Genomic DNA, 23,217 nt, shown 5'->3' on the forward strand with positions numbered 1-23,217 from the left:
TTGGCTTCAGGAACACCACAATATCCTACCTGGCTCTTTCATAGTTTCTTTTTTAAGTTCTTTCTCTCTAATCATAATCAGTCCTGGAGTCCCTCAAGCCTCAGTCTAAGGCTCTTTCTCTTTATTTACACTCTCCTCATGTGGACTCAATCAGTTCCTAACTCTAACATCTTTATGCCATCAACTCACTTTTTGTCTCTAACAAAGATCTGTTCTCTGAGCTCCAGGTTCCATCATAGCTACTGATTTCATTTCTCCATTTGAATGACTTATTGACATCTCAACTCAGTATATTCAAAACAGAACACTTGATTTTCTTTCTCAAAGTCCAGTCTTGTCCATCTCGGTAAGTGACACCACCATCATTCAGTTACAAAAGCCAAAAAAACATTCAGAGTCACTTTCCTCACTACTTTCCACTGATAGCAATATACCAGCAAATCTTGTCTACTGAACCTGCAAAACACATTTCAAATCAATTCATCTCCTTATGGCTCCACTGCCTTATCCCTAGACCAGGGGTTTCCACCTTGCCTGCAACCTTGGCTTCAACATTGGAATAGCCTGTGAAACTTTAAAAAATCCTTATTTCTGGGCTTACCAAAGGTATTCTGATTTAGTTCGTCTGGGGTAAAGCCTAGACACCAGGGTTTTTAAAAGCTCCCCGAGTGGTTATTTAATGTGCTGCCAAGGTTGAGAACCACTACCCTAGACCAAATCAGCATCATCTTTCCACAGCTGCTACAACTTCCTCCTCTAGCTTCCATTCTTACCACTTGCTCTCTATCAGCTCCCTATAATGCAATCTCCATGAGGCAGTTAAAACGAGCTTTAAAAGTGTGAATCAGATCATATTACCCCCTTGCCAGAACCTTTTAACAGTTTCCCTTTATACAAAAATATATAATCCAAACTCCTTGTGGCCTACAGAGTTCAATGATCTCCAATCTCACCTCAAGCCACTCTTTTCCCTGCTAGTTATGTGTTAGCCACACTGGTCGTCTTAGTTCCTAGAACATGACAAGCTTCCTCTCATTTTAGAAGCTTCGCACTTGGCATCCTTCTGCCTGAAATACTTTACTCCTCACTCTTCACAAGGTGTTTCTCTCATCCTTTGTGTTTCAGCTTCAGAGGAGCCTCCTATGATCACCTTACCTAACAGAGGAGATCTCTCACTCTACAATTCTTTTTTACCACTACACCCTATTTATTTCCTTTGCGAAATGTATAATCTATAATTATCTTGTTATCTCTCCCACAAACATGGAAACTTCAAGAGGGCAAGTATTATGTTTTATTTTCCCCTGTACTTCTATTACCCAGTAATTCCTGGTGTTATAATTTCCATCTCTCCCTTTCGTCTAAACTTGATGAGAAAAATCCAAAGGCCTTTCATAAGTGTTCCTCAGGGGAAAGAGGTGAGTCAAATAAACAAGTTCCTAAAGGAGATTCCATAAAGTAAGAATTCTGGTGAATCTCAGAATTATGCACATGACTGTATGGACATTGTCAATAAAAGAAGGGAATGTTATATAAGTACCAAAGGTTTCAGGACCAAAATAATTGCTGGGGGTAAGTCTAACTAGAGGAGGTTTTTGCACACCCTGCACCTTTTACAGTGCATATCAGAGAATGGCACTCAAGGGCACCCGAGTGGCTCAGTTGGTTAAGCATCTGCCCTCCGCTCAGATCCGATCCCAGGCTCTCTGCTCAGCTGGGAATCTGCTTCTCCCTCTGCTGCACCCCCTGCTTCTCTTCTTTCTCTCAAATGAATAAATAAAATATTAAAAAAATATTTAAAAAATTAAATTAAATTTAAAAAAAAGAGTATATACTCAAAACATTTATGGCACATATAAGGAGCTATTTATTTTTTCTTCCCCAGATTAGGCTAATTTCCACGAGCTTAATATATGGCAGAAAATGAAGAAAACCCTCATTCCTACTTCACAGGATCAAAATGCAGTAAGAAAATGAGAAAGTTTTGTAAATTATATTGGATATAAACACATGTGGCACATTACATTATTGTTAGAAGAGGCAACCTGAGGAATACTTTGTTTTGAAATAAGATATAAACATTCAAAGAAAAAATTAAAATTAGTTTCCCCTCTTTCTGAACATTGAATCAACAGGATGTGAAAGTAGGTAGAATGGGAGATACAGGCAAAAATCTAGCTTGTTAGTTGCAAGAAAGGAGAAATAAAATAAAAGCCTGCTTCTCCCTCTCCTCCCCGCTCATGCTCTCTCTCTTTCGCTCTCTCTCTCAAATAAACAAAAATCTTAAAAAAAAAAAAAAACAAAACAAAACATGAAGCAGGAATGAATGAATGAATGAACGATGTTTAACACTAAATGAATAACCCTTTGGTATCTTTTCAAGTAGCCCAGACCCCCTCCTGTTACAAACCCTCAGGAGGCCAGCACACCTCCTGACTTCCCTACAACAGTCACTCACGCTCCACGATGTCACTAATGTAGTAACTGAAGATGTGGGCCAGTTTGTCCATGTCATGTTCGGACTTGCAGGTCAGGCTGAACCTATCCATTAAGGCTGTAAACCCTAGCCGACAAAACAAAAATACGTTAGCTGCAAATCCTGAACTTTTAGGCTCTATTCCCTGCACGCATCAGGCCAGTGTAAAGAAGCAGATCTCCTCCAGTTAAGTAATTGTATGACCTTTTAACAAGTGTTCATATTCGTAACCTGGCTGGTTGCTGCCGCCTCTGAGAATCTAGAGAGCCACTCCCCCGCTTCGTTTCGAGGAGCTGCAGATGAAGATTCACCCACAAGCACCCCCTTTCATCTCTAGCCTGTTATCCCGTTTCTGCCATTGCCCTCTTTAAGTTCTCTGGCCAAGGAGAAATAGGATTTCTCCCCCACGTGAGGGACGGAGAGACCAATGACGAGGGGGATGGATTAAGACTTTATGGACAACTCAGATGGTGAGCTCCTCGAGGTCAGGCACCTTCAGATCACTCATCTTCAGATCCATGACACAAACTCCACAGTATTTGTTAAGTAAGCGACTCTCGAAGTAGCTGCTGGATCTCTAATTCCCAGAGCAGTGGCGGGCACACACTTAGGAACCCAGAGAAGGAATTAATTGAGCGGAAGAAAGAACTGGCTGAAGCGGTACGCGTACTGGGAGAAAACTTGGGTTCAAGGCCTGCCGAGTGGTCCCGCAAAAGTCCTTTCCCGTTTCTGAGTCTCCTTTCATGTCTGAAGTGAACTCTAGGGCTACGCCAGACCATTCCAGAAGGAGTCCTCCCGATCTGAAACTGACCCTCCAGGTTTCCCGAGGAGGCGGCGGCGGCGAGCAGTTAAGCCGCGCCTTTGCTTGCCTCAGCTACACCCGTAACCGCCGACGCCTCTCAGAGCTGGGCCCCAACGGCCGCCCCTCTGGGAGGGCGGGAGAGCGACGCGCCTCCCCTCACCCGTCACGTGGACGCCAAGGAGGACGCCCTGGGCCGTGGCGAGCTCGGGTTCCGATCCCCGGGGCTTCCTGAACACCAGAAGGTCGGGAAGCAGCGCCGCCAACCGGGCCTCCACGGGCCAGAGAGGCGGCAGCGCCGCCACCCGCTCGCCGGTCGCCATAGCGGCGGCGGGGTTGCCCGCCAAGCTATAGGAAACGGGGGTCCTCCGGGTAGCAGCCAATCCGCAACGACGGCCTTGGCGGGTCCCTTGCACGAACCAATCAGTGCGGGCCTTCTTGGGGGCGGTGCCAATCCGGCGCTGCCGGGGCCCCGCCTCACAGCCCCCTCCCTCTGCTCCCTGCTGGAGACCTCCACGAGGTAGAGAAGCAGCGGACTTGGAGAGGGGCAGCGCGTTCCAGACATGTTTGAGATGACGCTTAAAAATCTTGAACCGTGCGCATGCTTCTGCAGTAAGACAGATTATCTGTGTCAATAGAGGGGTTTTCTATCATCAGAGTGGAATGCTGGCTCACCTTTGAATTTCTAAGGACAGTGTTCCATTAGCATCTGACTAAAGCAACCTCAGTATGGTCTTCAAATTTCACACCCTTAGGTTAAGGCTATGTAATAGTCACTGCCTTAAATGTCGGAGAATTTCTTGTTTCTCTTATCTGCCAGGACAGGTCTATAAGGTGTCTCCTGAGAGTGCTCCTGGGGTTACTTTGCTTTAGATCCAGCTCCTGGTTCCATGTGTGGTAAACGCCTATCTGAGGTTGCCCGTCAGTCGCTCAGATTCTTGGGAGAATTCACATTAGTAACAGGATGAGTATGTTGTGGATTTTTAACAATCAGGAAAGCATCCGTGTTTTTTCTGCAGAAATTAAAAAAAAAAATCTAAAAATTACAGCTTCACTATCTTTAGTTCTACAAGACCCAATCAGTGCTGTTTCAGTGATAACTGATGTAAAAATGTTGGGGTTTGGAAGCAAACAGCCAAGAAAGAATTCTTGAAGCATCTGCCCTGCAAAAGGTTTTATTAAAGCACAGGGACAGGACCCTGGGTAGTGAGCAGTGGCTGATTATATCCTTGCAAGTTTGGAGGGCGTTAGGGATAGTGTAAAGAATTTAGAAGCAAAGTTTCCAGGATCTTGAGGGGCCATTTATTACCCTCTACTAAAATCTTAGTCATGAAACCCTTCAGATGTTTTATCAGTGGGCCATATGCTTGGAGGATGATTGCCAACATATATTTTGGGGAGTAGAGATAAAGAAAGCTTCCAGACGAATTTTTTTTTTTTTTTTTTTAATGTTAAAGGAAATCCTGGAGGACAGGTTAATGTCAAGCTAAGGTTGCCTTTTGCTCTTAGCAAGGTATTAACATGTAGGCAGCTGAGTTCCTAGAGGAAGGTCACTCTGCCTTTTCAAGTACTGGTCAATGGACTGTAAGTTGTAAGGAAATTTAATTTTTTTTCCTGTATTTCTTTTACCTTTGTTCTCCCCATCAGTAACTGAAAGGCTAATTTTTATTTTGCTTGTGGAATTACCTCATCAAATTTTGGTTAACACTTACAGTAGTAAGACAAAATATACAATCAGCGCACAGGTGCAGAGAATACTTCCTTAGCAGGAGGGAGGGCCAAAAGGGAAGAAAAGAAGAGTAAGGCGAGACATACAAGTAAGAGGCCTGGACACTGCAAATTTGACACTGTCTATGGAGCTCCCATGTCTGTCTACAAAGATCACAATTTCGACATTATAAACACAACCTAGAACCTAAGAAATGTGAAAATTCAAAAATCCCTTTTTAGAATTTTTAAAAATTTATTTTAAAAAATAACAATTGCAATGACATCAATGATCGATCATCTGTATTCCCCCTACTGCTGGGAGAAAAACCTATATTGTTGAGTCCCAAAGGAAAATCAAGACATTATTATCAGGCACCCAACAGCCAGAAAAAGCTCTGTTGGTCCAGTGGTATAGACACTGACATATGTTCAATGTACCAGTGCAATTAAAATATATACATTTACAATTTTCTTGCCAAAAAGAGCACTCAAGAAGTGAAGTAATTATGCATTAAACCAATTATTCACTCATCCATTCACTCTCTGCATCTATGAAGTCATCACTACAGTCACAAGGACAAATAAAAGAACTAGTAACAAAGAAAAAAAAATCCAAACTTCAAACCCCCCATTTTGTGGGTTATTATTAGGTGTTAAAATGGCCACAACAAAAGGGTCAGGAGCTATCTGAAATGCAGTGACAAAATAACAACTGAAGCATTTCTTTCAACAAAACACAACTCAAACTTGCAGAAAAAAAAAAAATTCTGCAACAATATGAGGTTGATACTACTATGTACAAACTTACAGACACAAATAAATAGCATTTTAGGACTGCTGTTGGCTTAGATCTGAGGACTTTCTTTCTGATCTCTGTATCTTAAAGACTCCTAAACAAACCAAGGGTAGAAACTCCTCATTGTTTTTAGTGAACTATCATCTGAAAATCTTGGGGCTTACTGAATAAAATCAACATCTGAAACTTAAGTCAAGAGCCAGAAGTTTCTGGTGAGCCTATCAAAGGACTTGGTCTTTCCTGACATCTGAAAGCCAGGATAGATGACTAGAGATACCAGGGACTAGAGAGAGATTTTACTTCCTGCTTTCTTTGTATAGCTCTGTTCCTCTTTTTCCATCATTCCAATTATTTCCCTTCATGATGTTTTCTTCAGAGGGCTTATTTTTCCCTCTTAATAAAATTAGAGTAATAAAATCAAAGAAAGTCAATTCTTACTCTTGGTATTTAAATCAAAACCAAATGATCTTTAAAAGAATTAGGTTTTCCTTGTTTCTAGAGAAGGCAGCAACTCTTTTCTCAAATATCATCATAGTTTTCCCCAGGTTCAACATCTAGAAATAAAATTAGAAATAGAATAGAAAATTTCTGAGGCACAGTCCTTCTGGGAACTGTAGCCTAATTCTTGACCCTGCCAGCATCACCACTACCAGTCGCCAGCTTATCCCCAGAATGTGGATACAATGTAAAAACCTTTCTGCTGTACAAGGCCTGTGTAGAAAAGGGGAAACATGGACACTGGCACCAAAAAATCAGCTGCCAGAGGAAGAAAGAGAATGTTCACTCTGGAGCCAGCACAAAACAAAGTGCTGCAGGAGTGAAGCCAACATTCACCTTAAACTCGACAAGGTAAGCTGGAGTATATCCAGGAGAGTGTGATTGAACAATGCTTTCCAGATAGAAACTGTCAAAGAGCAGTTCTCAGACCTCTCCTCCCTTTCCATGCTTGTTAAAAGGTTATAGTATATATAAATGTGAATTACTCTTTTCACCTTAATGATCCATCCCTGGCATCCATCCACTGGAGAATCATGCTATGTGGCAACACATGGGTATATATACTACTTTCTCTTCTGTTGGTCTACAACACGTGTGAACCCTTTTCTTCCCCAAATGCTGTCACAAAGCCTATGACTGAACATCTCTAGGGGCACCCGGGTGACTCAGTCATTTGAGCACCCAACTCTTGATCTTAGCTCAGGTCTTGATCTCAGGGATGGGAGTTCAAGCCCTGCACTGGACTCCATGCTGGGTGTGGAGCCTACTTAAAATAAAATAAATAAATAAATCTTGTTTGGCTCTCTATTTAGGAGTTACTACAAATGTCCTCAGCGCTTCAGCACAAAAGTTGTATGGTTTTGTTCTCTACTTAGGAAAGGCAGTTTCAAGGTCCAATACCCTCTAAATTGTCTTACAAGTAGCAGAAGCAAAAACTATGGTCGAGATGATCTATCAGCAGACAGACAAAAAGACCACAACTTGCCAAAGCTTAAAAAAAAAAAAAAAAAAAAAAAAAAGAGAGATTCAGGAATTTATACTTTCAGTGCTTGAGTCTTTTGTTATTCTATCCCCAAAGTTAGCTTTTCTTGGATGGAGTCCAAAAATACCAACTTATCATCTGGTAGACAGAGATTCCTATTATTACCACAGATTAATGAATGTATCTCAGACAATTTATTGTTTCCATGTCATGAGATAGAACTTCCTTGCCTGGAAGCCACCTCTGAATACAAAGTGTCCAGTGAGTCAGCATGAGATCCCCCATCAGAGGGATGGATGCTGCTTAGATTCCATGGGAAGGAGTGGGCATCGGCTTCCCTGATTTCAGTCTTGGTTGAGAAGGTTGTTCTCCCTTGCTAAGATGGCTGGCTGGCTTCAGAAGCCAACGTAAGTGCTGTGTGTGCACTTATGTGCACAGGTCCCTTGCATCATCCGAATCCACAAAATGTCAATGTCATCAACAGTCTGAAATAGGTCCTGTCTGAAAGGGCGAGACAAAGGCTTGCGACTTCAATTTGCCAGACATTGCTGCAGTTATAATACTGAGCCACTTATTAAAAACTAAGTGGTTTGTCCTGTAGAAGAGGGCAGCACAGAATCGTCAGTGTCCCATTGGAAGAGGTGATCAATTTCCAGGAACAGTGGGAAACAATGGCAAGGAACATGACCTTGATCTGCTCCATCACAGGGCCTGGGGTTAGGACACTCGGATGATCTGTGTCATTGCTTCTTCATCTGCTTGGTTTGGATCCTAGAGACAAAGGGTAATAGTGATTAAAATCCTTTGCAAAAGTAATATGGAACTCAAGGCTCTCACTTCTCATCACCAAGGGGAATACACAGAATTTTGCTAAGTAAACCAAAGGCCATGAATGCATCTAAGTTTACCTACATGGATTAAAATGCAGCTTCTTATAAGGAAAGAAGAGATAACAAACCTCTGTATAAAAGGACTGTTAAGTCTGGCCTGGCATTCCACTTCCAAACACTCCAGAGTTGACACCATATCTCCTTCCTATGAGAACCTGTGTTGTGTTTTACCTTTCAAGTTTAAGGGTCTTTAAGTGGCCAAGAGAAACTATGTCATGTTGTATTTTTGTGCCATGATTTTCTGATCATCATATTTAAATACTAAGCACTTAGCAGGGCTGGAAAGAACATTGACATTTGTGTTAATGCACTCATTTAGTAAATAAACCTGAAGCCTGGATGGATAAAGTGATTTGCCTGGACTAGAGTAAGAAAGTTAGTCAGCAGCCCAGCAAGAACTAATGCCCAAATCTCTTGGCTCTCATTTCACTATTTCTTAACTGTTTCCCTTTTCTTTTCACTAAATTTTGCCTGCCCCTCTCACTTAAAACCTGCAGTGTTAAGACAGGGATCAGTCCTTGGAAGCTTTTTGCAACACTCCACAATAAGCGCCTTCAGTTCCTCCACACCAAAGCTCTCTGAAGCATCAACTGACGTGATCTAAGAAAAAGCTAAAAGATTTCTGGAGGTGGCAGGACTGCAGTGGGGTCTTGGAACAATGAGTAAGAATAATAACCAGCATTAACTTAGTCCTCACCATGTACCAGATAATGTGCTAAGCAGGTGCCCAATATGGCTTACTGTATGAAATCCCCACAATGGTCCTATGAAGTATCAACAGCAGCCTACTTTACAGGTGAAAGAACTCACGCCAAAGGAACCTGAGTAACTTGACCAAGATCCTACTGCTAGCAAACAGAATCAGGAGTTCCTGGCATAATGCCCACAGATGGCACTCTAGCCATACACTGCATGAACAATGAGAAAGGAGGGGCTCCCAGACTACAGGAAGGAATTAACAGCACTGAAAGAGGAGTCTGTGCTCCTGTGGGGAAATACTGAGGATTCCCAGTTGGACACTGAAAGAGGTGAGGAGGCCAAGCTGCTTAGATGTCATACAGAAACAGTGTGGGATCTGATGCAGTAAAAAATAAAAACCAGCATGCATCCTTGAGCAGGGGACCAACATGGTTAAAAAAGCACTACCTTCTAAAGACCGATTTGGCGGTAGTACAGGTGGGATGCAATGTCACACAGAATAAAGTAGCAGGAAATGGGACGAACCATGAACTCAACACACATTTACCGAGTGCTTGTTCTGGATTGGGTATTATGCTAAGTCCAATCAATACAATGGAGAACAAAACAATTCTCTACTCTCTACACAGCTTACAGTCTAGTGAAGGAGACGTTGACTTAACAATGACACGAATAAAACAAGTCGATTATTATGATGCTCAATAGAAGAGGAAGATGTGAAAAAATAATGAGATTGAAGAGACCTACTTGGGCTCCAGCCTCAGATTTAAACCAAAACCTAAAAGATAAAAGACAGTCACGCTTTATAAATTAGCTATCTTCAAGACAAAGGTCCTACGGCAGGAGACAGATCAATGAACAATACAGCAAGAGCATAAAGACCATGAACAGGAGGAAATGAAGCCAGATGTAGGCAGGAGCTCGATCGCACATGTGCCTTTTTGGCCATGATAAGCACTCTGGATTTTAGTCTAAGGGCAAGTGGGAAATGGCAGGAGTGGAAGGTTTAAGCAGGACAGTGATGTGAGATGACACACATTTTAGGAAGACCACACAAAGATGTGAAGAATGGACTAGTGAAGCACAAGAATGGAAGAAAGGACACCAGTAGGCAGCTGTTACATGAACTGAAGCAAATAAAGGATTTCTTCAGGCTGATGCCAGCTGGAAGGGAAAAAAATGTTGTTGACTAATTTGGATTATTATTTTAGAGGTAAAAACAAGAGGACTTTTTAAAGAACTGGACAATTTAAGCTTCAGCAACTGGGTGGATGGACAGGTCATTTACTGAATGACTGGTTTAGGGATAAAAAAATAGAATAAAAATCAAGAGTTCTCTTTTGGATATATTGACTCAGAAATGCTGATTAGTACAATCAGTGGAATCAGAGGTAAGAACCAGTGAAGTACAGCAGTTACAATAAGTTCTGGAATTGCACCAGGTTTGAATTTTAGGTACATCATTTTATTAAGTATTTTACCTTGGGCAAACTACTCAACCTCTCTAAACCTCAGATTCAACTGTAAAATGGAAGTAAGAATTCTTACCTCATGGGGCTTGAGGCTGCTTTAAAGAGTCAATGAAAAAAAAAAAGTTCTTACAAAAATGCTTCATGTAATGGCTGGCACGTAGCAGTTAAGTGTTACCTGCTGATGATCATGCTATTACACTAGGAGACAATAAACTTTTTTTTTTTAAATCAAGAAAAATGAGAATTGTAAGAAGGAATTACTAGGAATAACTGGCAAAGATGAGAAGGAAGAAAGGGCACTCAACTGAAGACCTTTAGTACTTTAAGGCAAAAAGGAATCTGAGAGAGACAACACTGCATTCAACTTAGAGAATGTAGTTAGTCTCTGGTGTGAAAGTAAAAGGAGGACTCTGAATGCTCTTCCCAAGAAAATACAAGGCAAAAAGAGAAGAATGAAGTGTATCCTCTACTTACCTGCATATGGGGACTATCCTTTTCCTTTGGAGAGAAAAACCGTCCACCTTCACCCCGCTTCCGAGCCATGGCGTGACGGTGCCGAGACTCGTGCAGGTATTTCTAAAACCAGAGAAATAAAGGTACTAGTCGGAAGCAGCACAGTTATCTCATGCACAGATTCTATTTTCTGAAGTTCAGGAGAGGTGTCATCAGAGCCACCAGGGGCAATTATGACCTTGAATTACAGAGAGAGCTTTGGAGGAAACACTGGCAGCAGCTGACCATATATTAACTCTCATAAAGACATGAATGCTAAACGAATAATAAATAAAAAAGATTTCCCAAAGGTGTAGCAACAATCTCTATCTACCCTTTCCCATACACATCCTCTCCTTCACCTCATTAACAGGCGAAATTTTAGTTGAGCAGATGACTGCTCAGTAAAAAACACACAAAAACCAAAACCCTGTATTTCCCTGCCTTGTTTGCAGGCTTAAGTGTGGCCATGTAATTAAGTTATGGCTAATGAGATGTATGGAGCTTCTTCAAAGTTTCCTTGAGAAAGAGTGCCTTTCTTGTTTCCTTTCTACCTAGGCTGGAGCCCAAGCAGTCATCCTGGACTATGGCACTTCCTGGACTATGGCACCTGGACTTTGGCACACTAAAGCTATCAGAACAGTGAGACTGTAGAGAGCATCATGAGGACTGCGGAAATGGGCTACCAGCCCAGGACAATTTCTCTCTGGATTTCTCTTGTGTGAGGGAAAAAATAAACTCTTTTAAGCCCCTGTTACTGTTTTGTTATGGTAGCTGCAGCCACACAGAGCAATGACAAATGCAAACTTGTATAAAGCTAATAGCTATTTACTTTCAATTGTTCGGCAGGTGCTCAAGGAAACAAACCATGTAAAAGGTAATTTCAAAAGTAGAACCCTGCCCTTTCTCTTCCTTCTTTCAATGTTATACACACCCTTCTTTCCTTTGGGATTTTTCCTTCTGCCTCTAGTTTAGCTCGGGCTTGCCTCCTCTTTAATATACGGTGGTACTGCTTGGCGTTCACATAGAGAGGCTCTTCTTCGAGCATCTCTGCCCCAGGGAGAGGGATTCTTTGGATAGCAGGTACTGAGCCAGCACCGGGCACCATCTACACCAAAAGAAAACCACAGCTTATTAAATCGTGGCACGCAGTATGGACACAGGAAACTGCGTCCTGTTACATTATTTTTTCTAAATGCTATAAAGAGTAGCTTTTATAGAGCACATAGTTAAATACAGATTCCTGGATAACATTTACACTCAAGGTCTGCATTTTAAATCAAAATTCCAGAGGATTGTCATAGGGAACCCAGGAGCTGCAATGTCCACCTATGACTCCATTTCTAGAAAAATCTGCTGCCATCTAATGGTCAGGAACAGTAATCATAGACAATGAAATAGTACAAAGGTAGGTTGACCAAAATGTCTACAGTTACATAATTAGCTACTTAACTTATTAACAATTTAAACCTAATTTATCTAAGCACACTAAAACTAAAAACACTCTACTAAGTATATGAGGAAACCAGTAACAGGTTTCCATGCCCCATTCCCTTCCCAACTAAAACAACTTTCAATTGGATGTGTTGTTTCTTCTGGTAGCTTCCTCCACCTGTGTGTGCAGGCTTCTACTACTTGTTCTTAATTTACCCATTTTAGGTATTGTGTCCTGCCATCCATTTCGGACAGGAGGACTTAGCCTCCACTTACCCCACTACTCACCTCTCCCTCCCTATCTTCTCAATGTATTCATAGCATACATGTTTTGGTTTCTTTACTGACTACAATCTGAATTTGAGCTTACTTTTTATTTCACTCGCTGTGGGCAATATATTGCCCACTTCCCAAAGATTAGTAGCCTGTGCCTTCATTATTTGAATTCTGAATAAGATTACTTAAAAGTAGACATTTCTACTATCTGTTTATCCTCTGCTCTATCTCTAGCACCTAGAATAGTCCCCAACACCTAACAGGGGCTCAGAATGAATTATAATGTATTGTAATGTTTCTTGTAGAAGTAGATCTCTGTAAATGCCTTAAGGATCAATTCAACCCCAAGGGGCCAACATTATCAACAAGCTTTATGAAAGACATCAAATTACAAGTCCAAAAAAACTGACAAAGAGATATATGGAAAGATAAATGACAGAAATGGTGAGGTAAAGAATCCGTTTTCTTACCATGACCATCCCTCCTGAATTGACCACATTGCCTGCCACTGGTAGTGTCACAGTGACAGTCCCTTGCCCACTGCTGGTTGTGTTGGTATTGGCTCCTGTCTGAACGATCTGTGCTCCTGCCAAGCTGGCTGCTGGGATGGTGATCATGCCTGAAACAGGGACTGTAACTTTAAGAAAATAAAACATAAAACAAACAAAAAACAGGTACACAGAAAGAAGGGAACACAGTTAGTCCCTCTTCTATCTGGCACACGCTTATTTACCCTGGAAAAACATACTAAACAGCACAAAGGGAGAAGCACTCTCCTACTCTCTGTGTGGTTTGCTACATGTAAGCCAAGGGATCACTACCTTTGATATTCTAGTCACTGTCTGGATTCCAGTTCTGATAAAATTATCCTTCTAGTGGATACCTCCCTAGGTATTCCAGTTCAATAGCTGGTGAGAAAGTTTGGAGGCCTCCTCTTCTAGAGGTCTGTCTGACTTCAGCTATACCACTGTTTTTGTACATATGAATAATCTGTTTAGGATGGAGATTTTATAAATTTATAATTTGTTTATCCTAAACTGACAACGACTCAACCTGCTAAACCAAGCACTCCATGCCCCAAACTATCACCAGTACCACTTATGGATTTGTTCACCATTTTCTGTTTTAAGCCCTGGGCTCAATCTTGTTCAGGCTTTCTCCTGAGTCACAGGAGAGCAGACCTACCGCACTCACTGGAGCTTGTATACTGCTAAATTTTAATCACAAGTCAAAGGTTTTTTTTTTTTTTTTTTGGAGATAGCATGCATGGGTGTGAGTGGGGGCAGGCAGAGGGAGAGGGAAAGAGAGAATCCTAAGCAGGCTCCATGCCTAGCATGGAGCCCAACTTGGGGCTTGATCTCACAACCCTGAGATCATGAGCTGAGCTGAAATCAAGGAGGCTTAACTGACTTGATTTGATCCACCCAGGTACCCCCTCACAAGTCAAACTTTTGCTCAGAGACTCAGATGTCTTTTCCAGATTTAATTATCTGACAGAGGCTTCCAAAAGCTCTGAAGTTCAGTTTGAGCCATCTCCTCTTCTCTGAAGTCCATTCTCCTCCCAAGTCAAACAGATTTCATCGCTCCTATGTTTATGTACTATCTATTCCTAGAGCATACCTCTATAAAGCCTCGGCACTGCATTTATTAGGTCACATATGTGTCTCCCTTAATAGATTATAGGTTCTCTGAGAAGAAAATTCTTTCTTAGTGAAGTGCTGCATACATAGTGGGCATATAGTAAGTCTTTTGGGAAAAAACTAATAATAAAGTAGATCAAAAAAAAGAAAAAAAAAAAAAACACCCAAAATCCCTGTAAGTAGCAACAACACAAATGCCAACCTGACTTCTAATCTGTTTCTTCCATTACCAATAACGAAACTATATTTCCAATCTTCTATTTAGAAATACTTTTTTCCCCCAAAGAGGTTCAAGCTTCTATAATTCCTAGGGACAGTCTTTTAACAACCACTGTAGGATCGCCTACAAATGTTACCAACATTTGTATGAATGACAAGAAAAAAACAATCAATGGAGATTTAGAAAAAATTTTGTTATTCAAACATATGTTGTGTGTGGGGCACCTAGGTGGCTCAGTGGGTTAAAGCCTCTGTCTTTGGCTCAGGTCATGATCGCAGGATCCTGCTCAGCAGGGAGCCTGCCTCCCCCTCCCCTCTCTGCTTGCCTCTCTGCCTACTTGTGATCTCCAACTATCAAATAAATAAAATCTTAAAAAGTATGTTGTGTGGAGGTCACCACAAAATTTGTGCAGCAGTGATTTACTCAAAGAATAAAAAAGATGCCCCCCAAAGACCTACAAAAATGCACAGGCACACTTACCTTGCTGTAGAATGGTGCCATCTGCATTCACTGGCTGATAGACAATGGTTTGCCCTTCGGCAGTCTGTGCCACTTGCTGTCCCTGGACAGCAATCTGCTGCTGGGTCTGAAGGACAGAAATTATGACAATTTAATAGATTCCAAAGCTACCACAAAGGACCATTCTTTTTAAGTAAAGAAAATAACATTTTCTATGGTTTTCTTCCCCACTTCTACACCCATGAAATATTTGGCTCAGCTGTCTGACCCTTCCCAATCAGTCATGCTCTTGGGTTAAGAGAGATAATGGGAATTACCTGGGTCTGGCCAGCAGTGACTGCTGTCTGGGGCTGCTGAATGATGATCTGCTGGGTCTGGCCCTGCTGGCCCTGTACCTGCACAGCCTGCCCACCCTGGATCTGAATCTGTCCAGGTGGGACCAACTGTATCTGTGCAAGAGAACACAGAGAAAGGTTAGTACCCTCTTGGCACTGGTTTCTTTCAGTCCTGGAGTATTAGGTACCCAAGTTCCTCTAGAAAGCAAGAAAGGCTCTGAAGAGGAAAAAAAGAATCTTGTTTTGTTCTTTATTATAAATTAGGTATAAGTTGTTTTCCATTCATGAAACAATGGGGGAACTTTGGCTGCTGTCTAGATATAGGATGATTTTAAGGAATCAAAGTCAGTTTTAAAAAAGATGATATATAACCATGCCTACATGGTTATATATAGTTTAAAAGCATATTCATTAAAAACATTGCGAAGTATTTTTCATAGATAAAAGAATATTATATATATATTCAAAATAATTCTTGAGAGAGTAAGGGAATACAGGTGCAACTAGAAGTCTGATTATGTTTTGATAAATGTTGAAGCTGGGTGGTAGGGATTCATCATACCATTCTCTTTGTTTTTGTCTATTTAATGCTCCCTATAATAAAATCTTGAAAAAGTTATTCTATAAATATGTATATACAAAAGCTTTAAACATACAGAAAAATTGAGACTATCATATTAGAAACCCATGCAGTCACCACTCAGATTTCACAAATTAACTGCCATATTTGCTTCATTTAACATTCCCTTCCCATCTAAAAATTATTCACTGTATTAAAATGTGATCATCCTCACAGAGCATTTTACACATGTCTACCCATAAAAACCTATCTATAGGTTTTAGTTTAGAAGTTTCCCATAAATAATACATTCTATCTTTTTGCAAGTTTGATCTGAGTGTTATTTCAACAGACTAGGGTTTTTTTCCCCCTTTATTCTGTTACTGTAATGTATTACATTGATCAATATTACTATGCGGAAGCATCTTTGAACTCTGGGAATATATCCCATTTGATCATAGTGTTTAATTTTTAATATGCTCTGGATTTGGGTTTGCCAGTATTTTGGGGGGGGGGGCTCTTGCATCGATGAGCTGAAGACAGACACTTAACCGACTAATCCACCCAGGTGCCCCATTGATTGATTTTTTTTTTTTTTTAAAGTAGGCTCCATAACCATCATGGAGCCCAGTGTAGCTTCAACTCACAACCCTGAGATCAAGACCTGAGCTGAGATTAAGAGTTGGATGCTTAACAGACTGAGTTGCCCAAGTGCCCCTAGGTTTATTTTCTATTAGCACTCCGCATCTATCAGTCACTGCCTTCTGGCCTCCAAAATTTCTGATGAGAAATCTGCTAACAATCTTACTCAGGATCCCCTGTAAATCACTTTTCTCTTGGTGCTTTCAAGATTCTCTATTTGTGGCTTCCAAAAGTTTAATGGTTATGTGTTTTGCTGTGGGTCTCTGAGTTCACCTTCCTGTCTTTCAACAGATTTGGGAAATTTTCAGCCATTTCTTCAAATATTCTCTCTGTACTTTTCTCTTCTGACACTCCCACAATGCATCTGTTGGCACACTCGATAGTGGACTCACAGTTCACTTCTTTCCAATGTTTTCTTTTTCTGTTCCTCAGATCCAATCACTTCCACTGCCTTACCTTCATCAATTCTTTCTTCTATCTGTTCAAATTTGCTCTGAATCTTTCTAGTCAATTTTTCATTTTCATTATCGTACTTATCAGTGCCGCAATTTCTTTTCAGGTTTTCTATCTCTTTATAGGTTTTTCCATTTTGTTCATACATTGCTTCCCTGACTTTTCCAACATCTTCTTGTAGTTCTTTGGGCATCTCTAGGGCAGTTATTTTTAAAATGTTTGTCTTATAGTAAATCTATTTTTTAAAAGGACAGTTTCTAGATTAATTTCTTCCTCTGAATGGGTCATACTTTCCTGTGTCTTTGTAGGCCTTATGACTTTTGTTGGAAACTGCATATTAAGTCAAATAATGTAGTAGCTGTGGAAATCAAATTCTTTCCCTTCCCTGGGATTTGCTGTTATTGTTTTGATTGCTGTAGGCAGTCTCTGTGCCAAAAAATCAGCCTAAAGCATAAACCCAAGGCCTTTTCTGAGCCTGTGACTGTCCCCGAGTATGTGTAGTCCTTTTCTAATTTTTCCAAATATTCAACTTCTTCTGAGTGTCCTAGAGTCTAAAGTTAAGCTCTCGAAAAGGGGAAAAGGAGAAAATGAAGGGGGCAGGAAAGGGTGCTGGCTTTTAAAAAATTCTCTAGCAGCGCCTGGGTGGCTCAGTGGTTAAGCCTCTGCCTTCGGCTCAGGTCATGATCTCAGGGTCCTGGGATGGAGCCCCGCATTGGGCTCTCTGCTCAGCGGGGAGACTGCTTCCCCCTCTCTCTCTGCCTGCCTCTCTGCCTACTTGTGATCTCTCTCTCTCTCTCTGTCAAATAAATAAAATAAAAATAAAAATAAAAAATTCCTTAGCAGTCACTTCAGCTAGAGGGAGAGGGACTTATACAACAGAGGGGTAAGGTGTGACGACATAGGCTGCCTCCTCCTTCGTCTGCACCTCTGATCAGAAGTAGCAATCAGTGATCCCTGATTTTAGAGGATGGCATCTATTTTGTTCACCTTGGCTCCTATAAGCTGCCCAGAGGTTTCTTTAAGACCTGTGTGCAGCTACCTGCTAGGCTGCTGGGGAGCTGCTATTGTGCTAAGAACTCAAACTTATTGAAATTATCTTCACTGTAAGTCTATGTCTCCCCCATAAGTAAAAAGGTTTCAGTAGAATCCAGAGTTCCAAAATAGTTTGTATCAGATAGACACTGCCAGTGCGATTATTGTGTAGGTTCGGGAGTAAGATTCCTGGAATGTTCTGCTCCACCACCTTCCCAGAATCCTCTATTTAGGTCTTCTTAACTACTTTTTCCAAATAGTTAGGTCATAGTTGGCACTGAGAAAGTAGTGGCAAATACATAAAGAAGTAAACAAATTTATTTAGTTATCTGAATCTATTTCCTGAGTTTCAAACAGCAAGGGATACCTGCTATTAGTCATTTGGATTTCCTTTTCCATCTATTCATATTCTTTGTTCATTGTTATTTTCATATCAGTACATAAACATTCTTTATGGATTTTGGACACAAACCAAATTATGTGTGTTGAAAGTATCCCCTGCTTATCTGTACCATGTCTTTTATTTATATTTTGATGTATATACATTTTTATTTTGAACAGTCACATAAATTTTGTTTTCATTTCTTTAAAAAATCCTTCTCTACTCCACAACATAAAGAAAATTCTCCTGTAAATAAAATCTCAAAGTTTCCAAGTATGTTTGTTTATATTTATACTGTAAATCTATCAAGTATACAGTATGAGATAGACACTGTGTTTTCTTTTTCTAGGTCATTCTTATACCACTTCTTCACTGGTATTTTATACTATTTTTAATTATACATTAACTTCCAATATTCCTGCATTTATTTCTTCACTCTCTACTTTGGTTCCACTATCCTTATTAAAAGCCAGGGATCTTCATTTAAGATTAAACACAAATTTAGCATGTATCTGAACATCTGTACCTTTTCTAAGGGGATACAGGTTTTAATGGAATTCTAAAATAGAGCATGCAATTCAAAAAAAGATTAAGGAGTACTGTTCTAAAAGATATGGTTATTCAAAAAACACTAATGAGAAGCAATCTCTAATAAAAAGCATTTTAAAGGAGGCTAAGGAATCATACCAAAGCTTTATACATGTTAACAGAAAAGAATTTCTCCAGAGTGGTTTGATTACTTAGAGTCCTACTTGGAGGGAAGGGAATGAAATAAATAACCCTTTCAAAGTCTCTTAAAGGCCAAAATATTCCCCATAAAATCATGGAATTCAGAGCTGGAATGAATCCTAAACATCACCTGATATAAAATGCATTTCTGGAAGAGAACACTGACAATCAACTGACTTGGCCAGGATTAGAAATCCTGTTTAATGGCAGACCTGGGAATGAAGTCAGGTCACTGCATTCACAGTACACAGTTCCTAGCATTATACCATTTCCACTCAACAGTGGAGAGGAAGGCATGGCAAGGGGGTGTTGGAGAGGAGGCAATGGGAAGGACAGAAATGAAATAGCAGTACAACGCTGCGGCAAACACACAAAAAATATATTTAAAGCCTCATACATTTATGCATAGAGCAATGTGGAAGCTATTTTTAATCCTAACTACAACTCTATCTTGGCAAAAATATGCCAACGGCCTTAAAAATGATCTTACCCTTTGCTCAAGCAATACCTCCACTCCAAAGAAATTACTCTAAGAATTCAACTGGAAAATAAAGCAATCACACTCAAATACATTTATAGTGATCTTACCTATAGAAACAAAAAAACAAAAATAAAGCAAAACAAACAAAAAATCCCAGAATACACTTTGTAAGGAAAGTATACATAAAATTACAAGGGTTTATATAAAAATTAATTTAGATTTATGAAGTAGTGTGATCATGGCTGGGTTTTTCAACTTCTATTAAATTCCTCCAGAATAACTAAATCATTGGAATCATTTTGACTGTTAAAACAAGATACAGATATACTAGAAAGTTAATAGTTCTCCCTTGCCCCTGCCTCTATGCACATAAACATATATACCCCTGAGTGTTTGGCTATTCATTACAGAAATCACATAGTATATAATTCTCTGCAAATTATTTTTCACTAAAAATACTTCAATATCTGTTACCCCTCACACTTTTAAAATTTTTTAATTTTAATTTTTTTTTTTAAGGATTTTATTTATTTGACAGACAGGGATCACAAGTAGGCAGAGAGGCAGGCAGAGAGAGAGGGGGGAGCAGGCTCCCTGCTGAGCAGAGAGCCCAATGCGGGGCTCGATCCCAGGACCCTGGGATCATGACCTGAGCCAAAGGCAGAGGCTTTAACCCACTGAGCCACCCAGGCGCCCCCCTCATGCTTTTTAATAAGGACAAAATGCTCCATATATGAACATATAGAGTATGATGTACTCAACAATTTCTTTATCCTTATTGATGGAATGGACATATAGGTTACATTTTTTTTTCTAGTACAATGCTGCAATGTTTTTGCACATTTTCCCCTGTCCGTGGGTGCTTTTCTTCTTATACAACGGATTCTCAGAAGTGGGGCAGAAAGAGCAAAGGTTTATATTTATATATTTAATAGTGAGATGCTTTCAGAATTTGAAATTACCAATAATAATGTTTCCTTTTCTCTACATCTATTATAGCATTGGACATAAACTCTTTTTAATTTTTACCAACTCAATAAAAAATCCCTCTAGTTTTTACAAATCTGACGCTACCGAGCTGCAGGTCTTATTTTACCTTCGTTTTCTGTTTCTGAACTGGTCTTTCCAGTGGATTTACCTAAGCACTTTACCGGTCTGTTTACAGAATCTGCCTTTATTTACCCTTTCTACATTTTTGTTAATTTTCTACTTCATTAATTTTAACCTACTTTTTTGTTCATTTTGTTCTTTCTTCCTTTCTCTAATTTTGTAAGGGAAATACCATTCATTTTTCAGTTCTTTTAAAATAAAAGTATTGGGGTGCCTGCATGGCTCAGTCAGTTAGGTGTCTGCCTTTGGTTCATGTCATGATCCCAGGGTCCAGGGACTGAGCCACATGTCAGGCTCCCTGCTCAGCAGGGAGTCTGCTTCTCCCACTCCCTCAGCCTGCTGATCTCCTTGCTTGTGCTCTGTTGGCAAATAAATAAATAAAATCTTAGAAAAGAAGAAGTATTTAAGGGTTACACATTTTGCTCTAAGTACAGCTTTAGGTGTGTGTGATGGGTTTGGACTAAAGCATTTTTTTTTCATCACTTGCTAGATAATCCAAATTATAAATTACTTGGAAAAAAATGAAATCTGAAAATGAAAATTTTGGACTTGTAGCTATTCTTTTAATACACTCAAGTGTACCAAAAAACTCCCAACTTTCAAGCTCCTATGAGTAAACAGACTGCTTCAGAAGCCAGGGCATTATATGTGCTCTGTAACATCTTAAATCCCAAAATAAAGACACCTAGCTAACTGACTGCATTCCAAAAGCCAAAAAAAGAAGCCATGTTAGAAATGAAATGGAACGTCCAAAAGAATAGCTACAAGTCCAAAATTTTCATTTTCAGATTTCATTTTTTTCCAAGTAATTTATAATTTGGATTATCTAGCAAGTGATGAAAAAAGAACATTCCTGACCAAGAACAGTTAATTTCCAAGGCACACTATAAATTCTTTCAGTTGCCAGAAGTTCCAAAGAAGATAAAACCAATGAATTACTTCTAATAAACAGGACTCTCATCTTTTTGTATTCTTTATATACGGATTCAAGATCATACCTAACATTTTAGTCCTTACCAGAGATGTCCCAATTTCTTTAATTCTTTTGTCACTGGTGGTACAAAAGTAGAAAATTGACTAATTTTGTGACTGTAGGGTGGCAAATGATTCAATGCCAAATCAACAGTCAAACAGTTTCTAACACGCTCTTCTTTAAAACCTCTGCTCTGTTACTCTGATATTCTGTCTGAACATTTTTTTGCATCGCTCACCTGCTGCAAACCCTGAGTCCCAGACACAGGTACTTGCATGATGGTTTGACCTTGTCCACCAGGGACAGCTTGGACCATGATGGGCTGGCCAGTTGATGTGATTAATTGGCCTCCACTGACCTGTACCATTAATGGCTGCCCCTGAACCTAGAAGGAAATAAGATAAGAACAATGAAATAACATAAGACACAAAATGGTTTTTACCAAAGATAATCACTGGAACTACTCTGCTGCCTTGGTAGAGGGGGAAAAGGTAGAAGAGACACTAAGAAAGTAAGTCTCAAGTCCCTGTCTTCAAGTTATCTTCTTTAAAAATGCTCTATCTTTGACTAAACGCCAAATTGAACACTTTAAGGTCAGATATAATGAAGTATATCCAGGGTCTTAAGGAAGTCTCAACAGATATAAGGCATTTGTCATCAAATACAGGCTAAATCTATGAGAAGCACTTAATCAAAACATCCAGACTATATGCCTTTTGAGACTAACATTCAGGTATAGTTTCTAGTAAAGGCTGGAGAGGAGGCAATGAGAGGGAAGGCTGATGGTGGTGATGGTGGGTGAGTGCAAATTCTACATAAGCTGGAAGGAATAAATCAAACCACCCAGCAATGACTCCAGAAGGATGGGTAGCAAGCAGCTCTGGAAGCTTATGCAGAAGACCCTTTCTCCCTATAGTCTCTCAAGCATAAATGAAATATACAACTTTTATTCTCTATATCACTCTGGGAATTCTAGTCCTATGGTTGTTTCAAGAGCCCACTAGGGAAGGCCTAGAAATATTTTCTGATCAGTTTTCAAGCTCTTTGGTGAATTCCTCACACTGGACCCTCCAATATCTGCATAGTTGTTTTAGTTTTAAAAGAAACAGTGATAAATATGGGAATTAATACACTCAAGTGTACCAAAAAACTCCCAACTTTCAAGCTCCTATGAGTAAACAGACTACTTTAGAAGCCAGGGCATTATACCTGCCCTGTAACACCTTAAATCCCAATATAAAAAACGCCTAGCTAACTGACTGCATTCCAAAAGCCAAAAAAACAAGCCATGTTAAAAATGAAATGGAACGTCCAAAAGAATAGCTACAAGTCCAAAATTTTCATTTTCAGATTCTGTCCTTGTTTTGAGGAATTATTTGCAACAGAACACAAGAATATTCATATGACTAAAATATGAATTCTAATTCTAAATTCTTAATTCCCTTGAAAAGTATGTTCAAGTAACAGTAATTGGTTAAAAGGTCAGTCTTCCCTAGATGAATAGATTAGATATTAAGGTGCCCTCTTCCATGGGGCGCCTGGGTGGCTCAGTGGGTTAAAGCCTCTGCCTTGGGCTTGGGTCGTGATCCCGGGGTCCTGGAATCGAGCCCCACATGGGCTCTCTGCTCAGCGGGGAGCCTGCTTCCTCCTCTCTCTCTGCCTGCCTCTCTGCCTACTT

At 40.1% G+C, this 23,217-nt stretch overlaps 3 protein-coding genes across 30 annotated transcripts in view; 1 reads left to right on the forward strand and 2 right to left on the reverse strand.

Moving 5' to 3' along the window:
* LOC116870481 (adenylate cyclase type 10-like) overlaps positions 1-3,611 on the reverse strand; it is a 41,015-nt gene extending 37,404 nt beyond the window's left edge. For 15 of the 17 annotated variants that reach the window (XM_032862246.1, XM_032862245.1, XM_032862241.1 and 12 more), the window contains exons 1-2: positions 3,439-3,611; positions 2,459-2,563 (exon numbers count right to left, since the gene is read on the reverse strand). In XM_032862246.1, coding sequence (XP_032718137.1) covers positions 2,459-2,563; positions 3,439-3,598 — 265 coding nt within the window. In that variant the 5' untranslated portion in view covers positions 3,599-3,611. Of the gene's footprint in view, positions 1-2,458; positions 2,564-3,287; positions 3,310-3,438 lie in introns of those variants that run through there. The other 2 variants (XM_032862244.1, XM_032862243.1) reach the window with 2 other exon arrangements.
* Positions 1-23,217, forward strand: part of TREML1 (triggering receptor expressed on myeloid cells like 1) — a 75,932-nt gene that overhangs the window by 51,133 nt on the left and 1,582 nt on the right. The window lies entirely within an intron of this gene.
* Positions 5,215-23,217, reverse strand: part of NFYA (nuclear transcription factor Y subunit alpha) — a 28,532-nt gene continuing 10,529 nt past the window's right edge. For 10 of the 12 annotated variants that reach the window (XM_032862257.1, XM_032862256.1, XM_032862255.1 and 7 more), the window contains 7 exons: positions 21,778-21,924; positions 15,161-15,292; positions 14,865-14,970; positions 12,995-13,161; positions 11,749-11,922; positions 10,797-10,898; positions 5,215-8,032 (listed from right to left, as the gene is read on the reverse strand). In XM_032862257.1, coding sequence (XP_032718148.1) covers positions 7,979-8,032; positions 10,797-10,898; positions 11,749-11,922; positions 12,995-13,161; positions 14,865-14,970; positions 15,161-15,292; positions 21,778-21,924 — 882 coding nt within the window. In that variant the 3' untranslated portion in view covers positions 5,215-7,978. The remainder of the gene's footprint in view (positions 8,033-10,796; positions 10,899-11,748; positions 11,923-12,994; positions 13,162-14,864; positions 14,971-15,160; positions 15,293-21,777; positions 21,925-23,217) is intronic. The other 2 variants (XM_032862266.1, XM_032862264.1) reach the window with 1 other exon arrangement.

This window comes from Lontra canadensis, unplaced genomic scaffold, assembly GCF_010015895.1.
Source record: "Lontra canadensis isolate GAN:19392208 unplaced genomic scaffold, GSC_riverotter_1.0 scaffold23, whole genome shotgun sequence".
NCBI classification, from domain to species: domain Eukaryota; kingdom Metazoa; phylum Chordata; class Mammalia; order Carnivora; family Mustelidae; genus Lontra; species Lontra canadensis.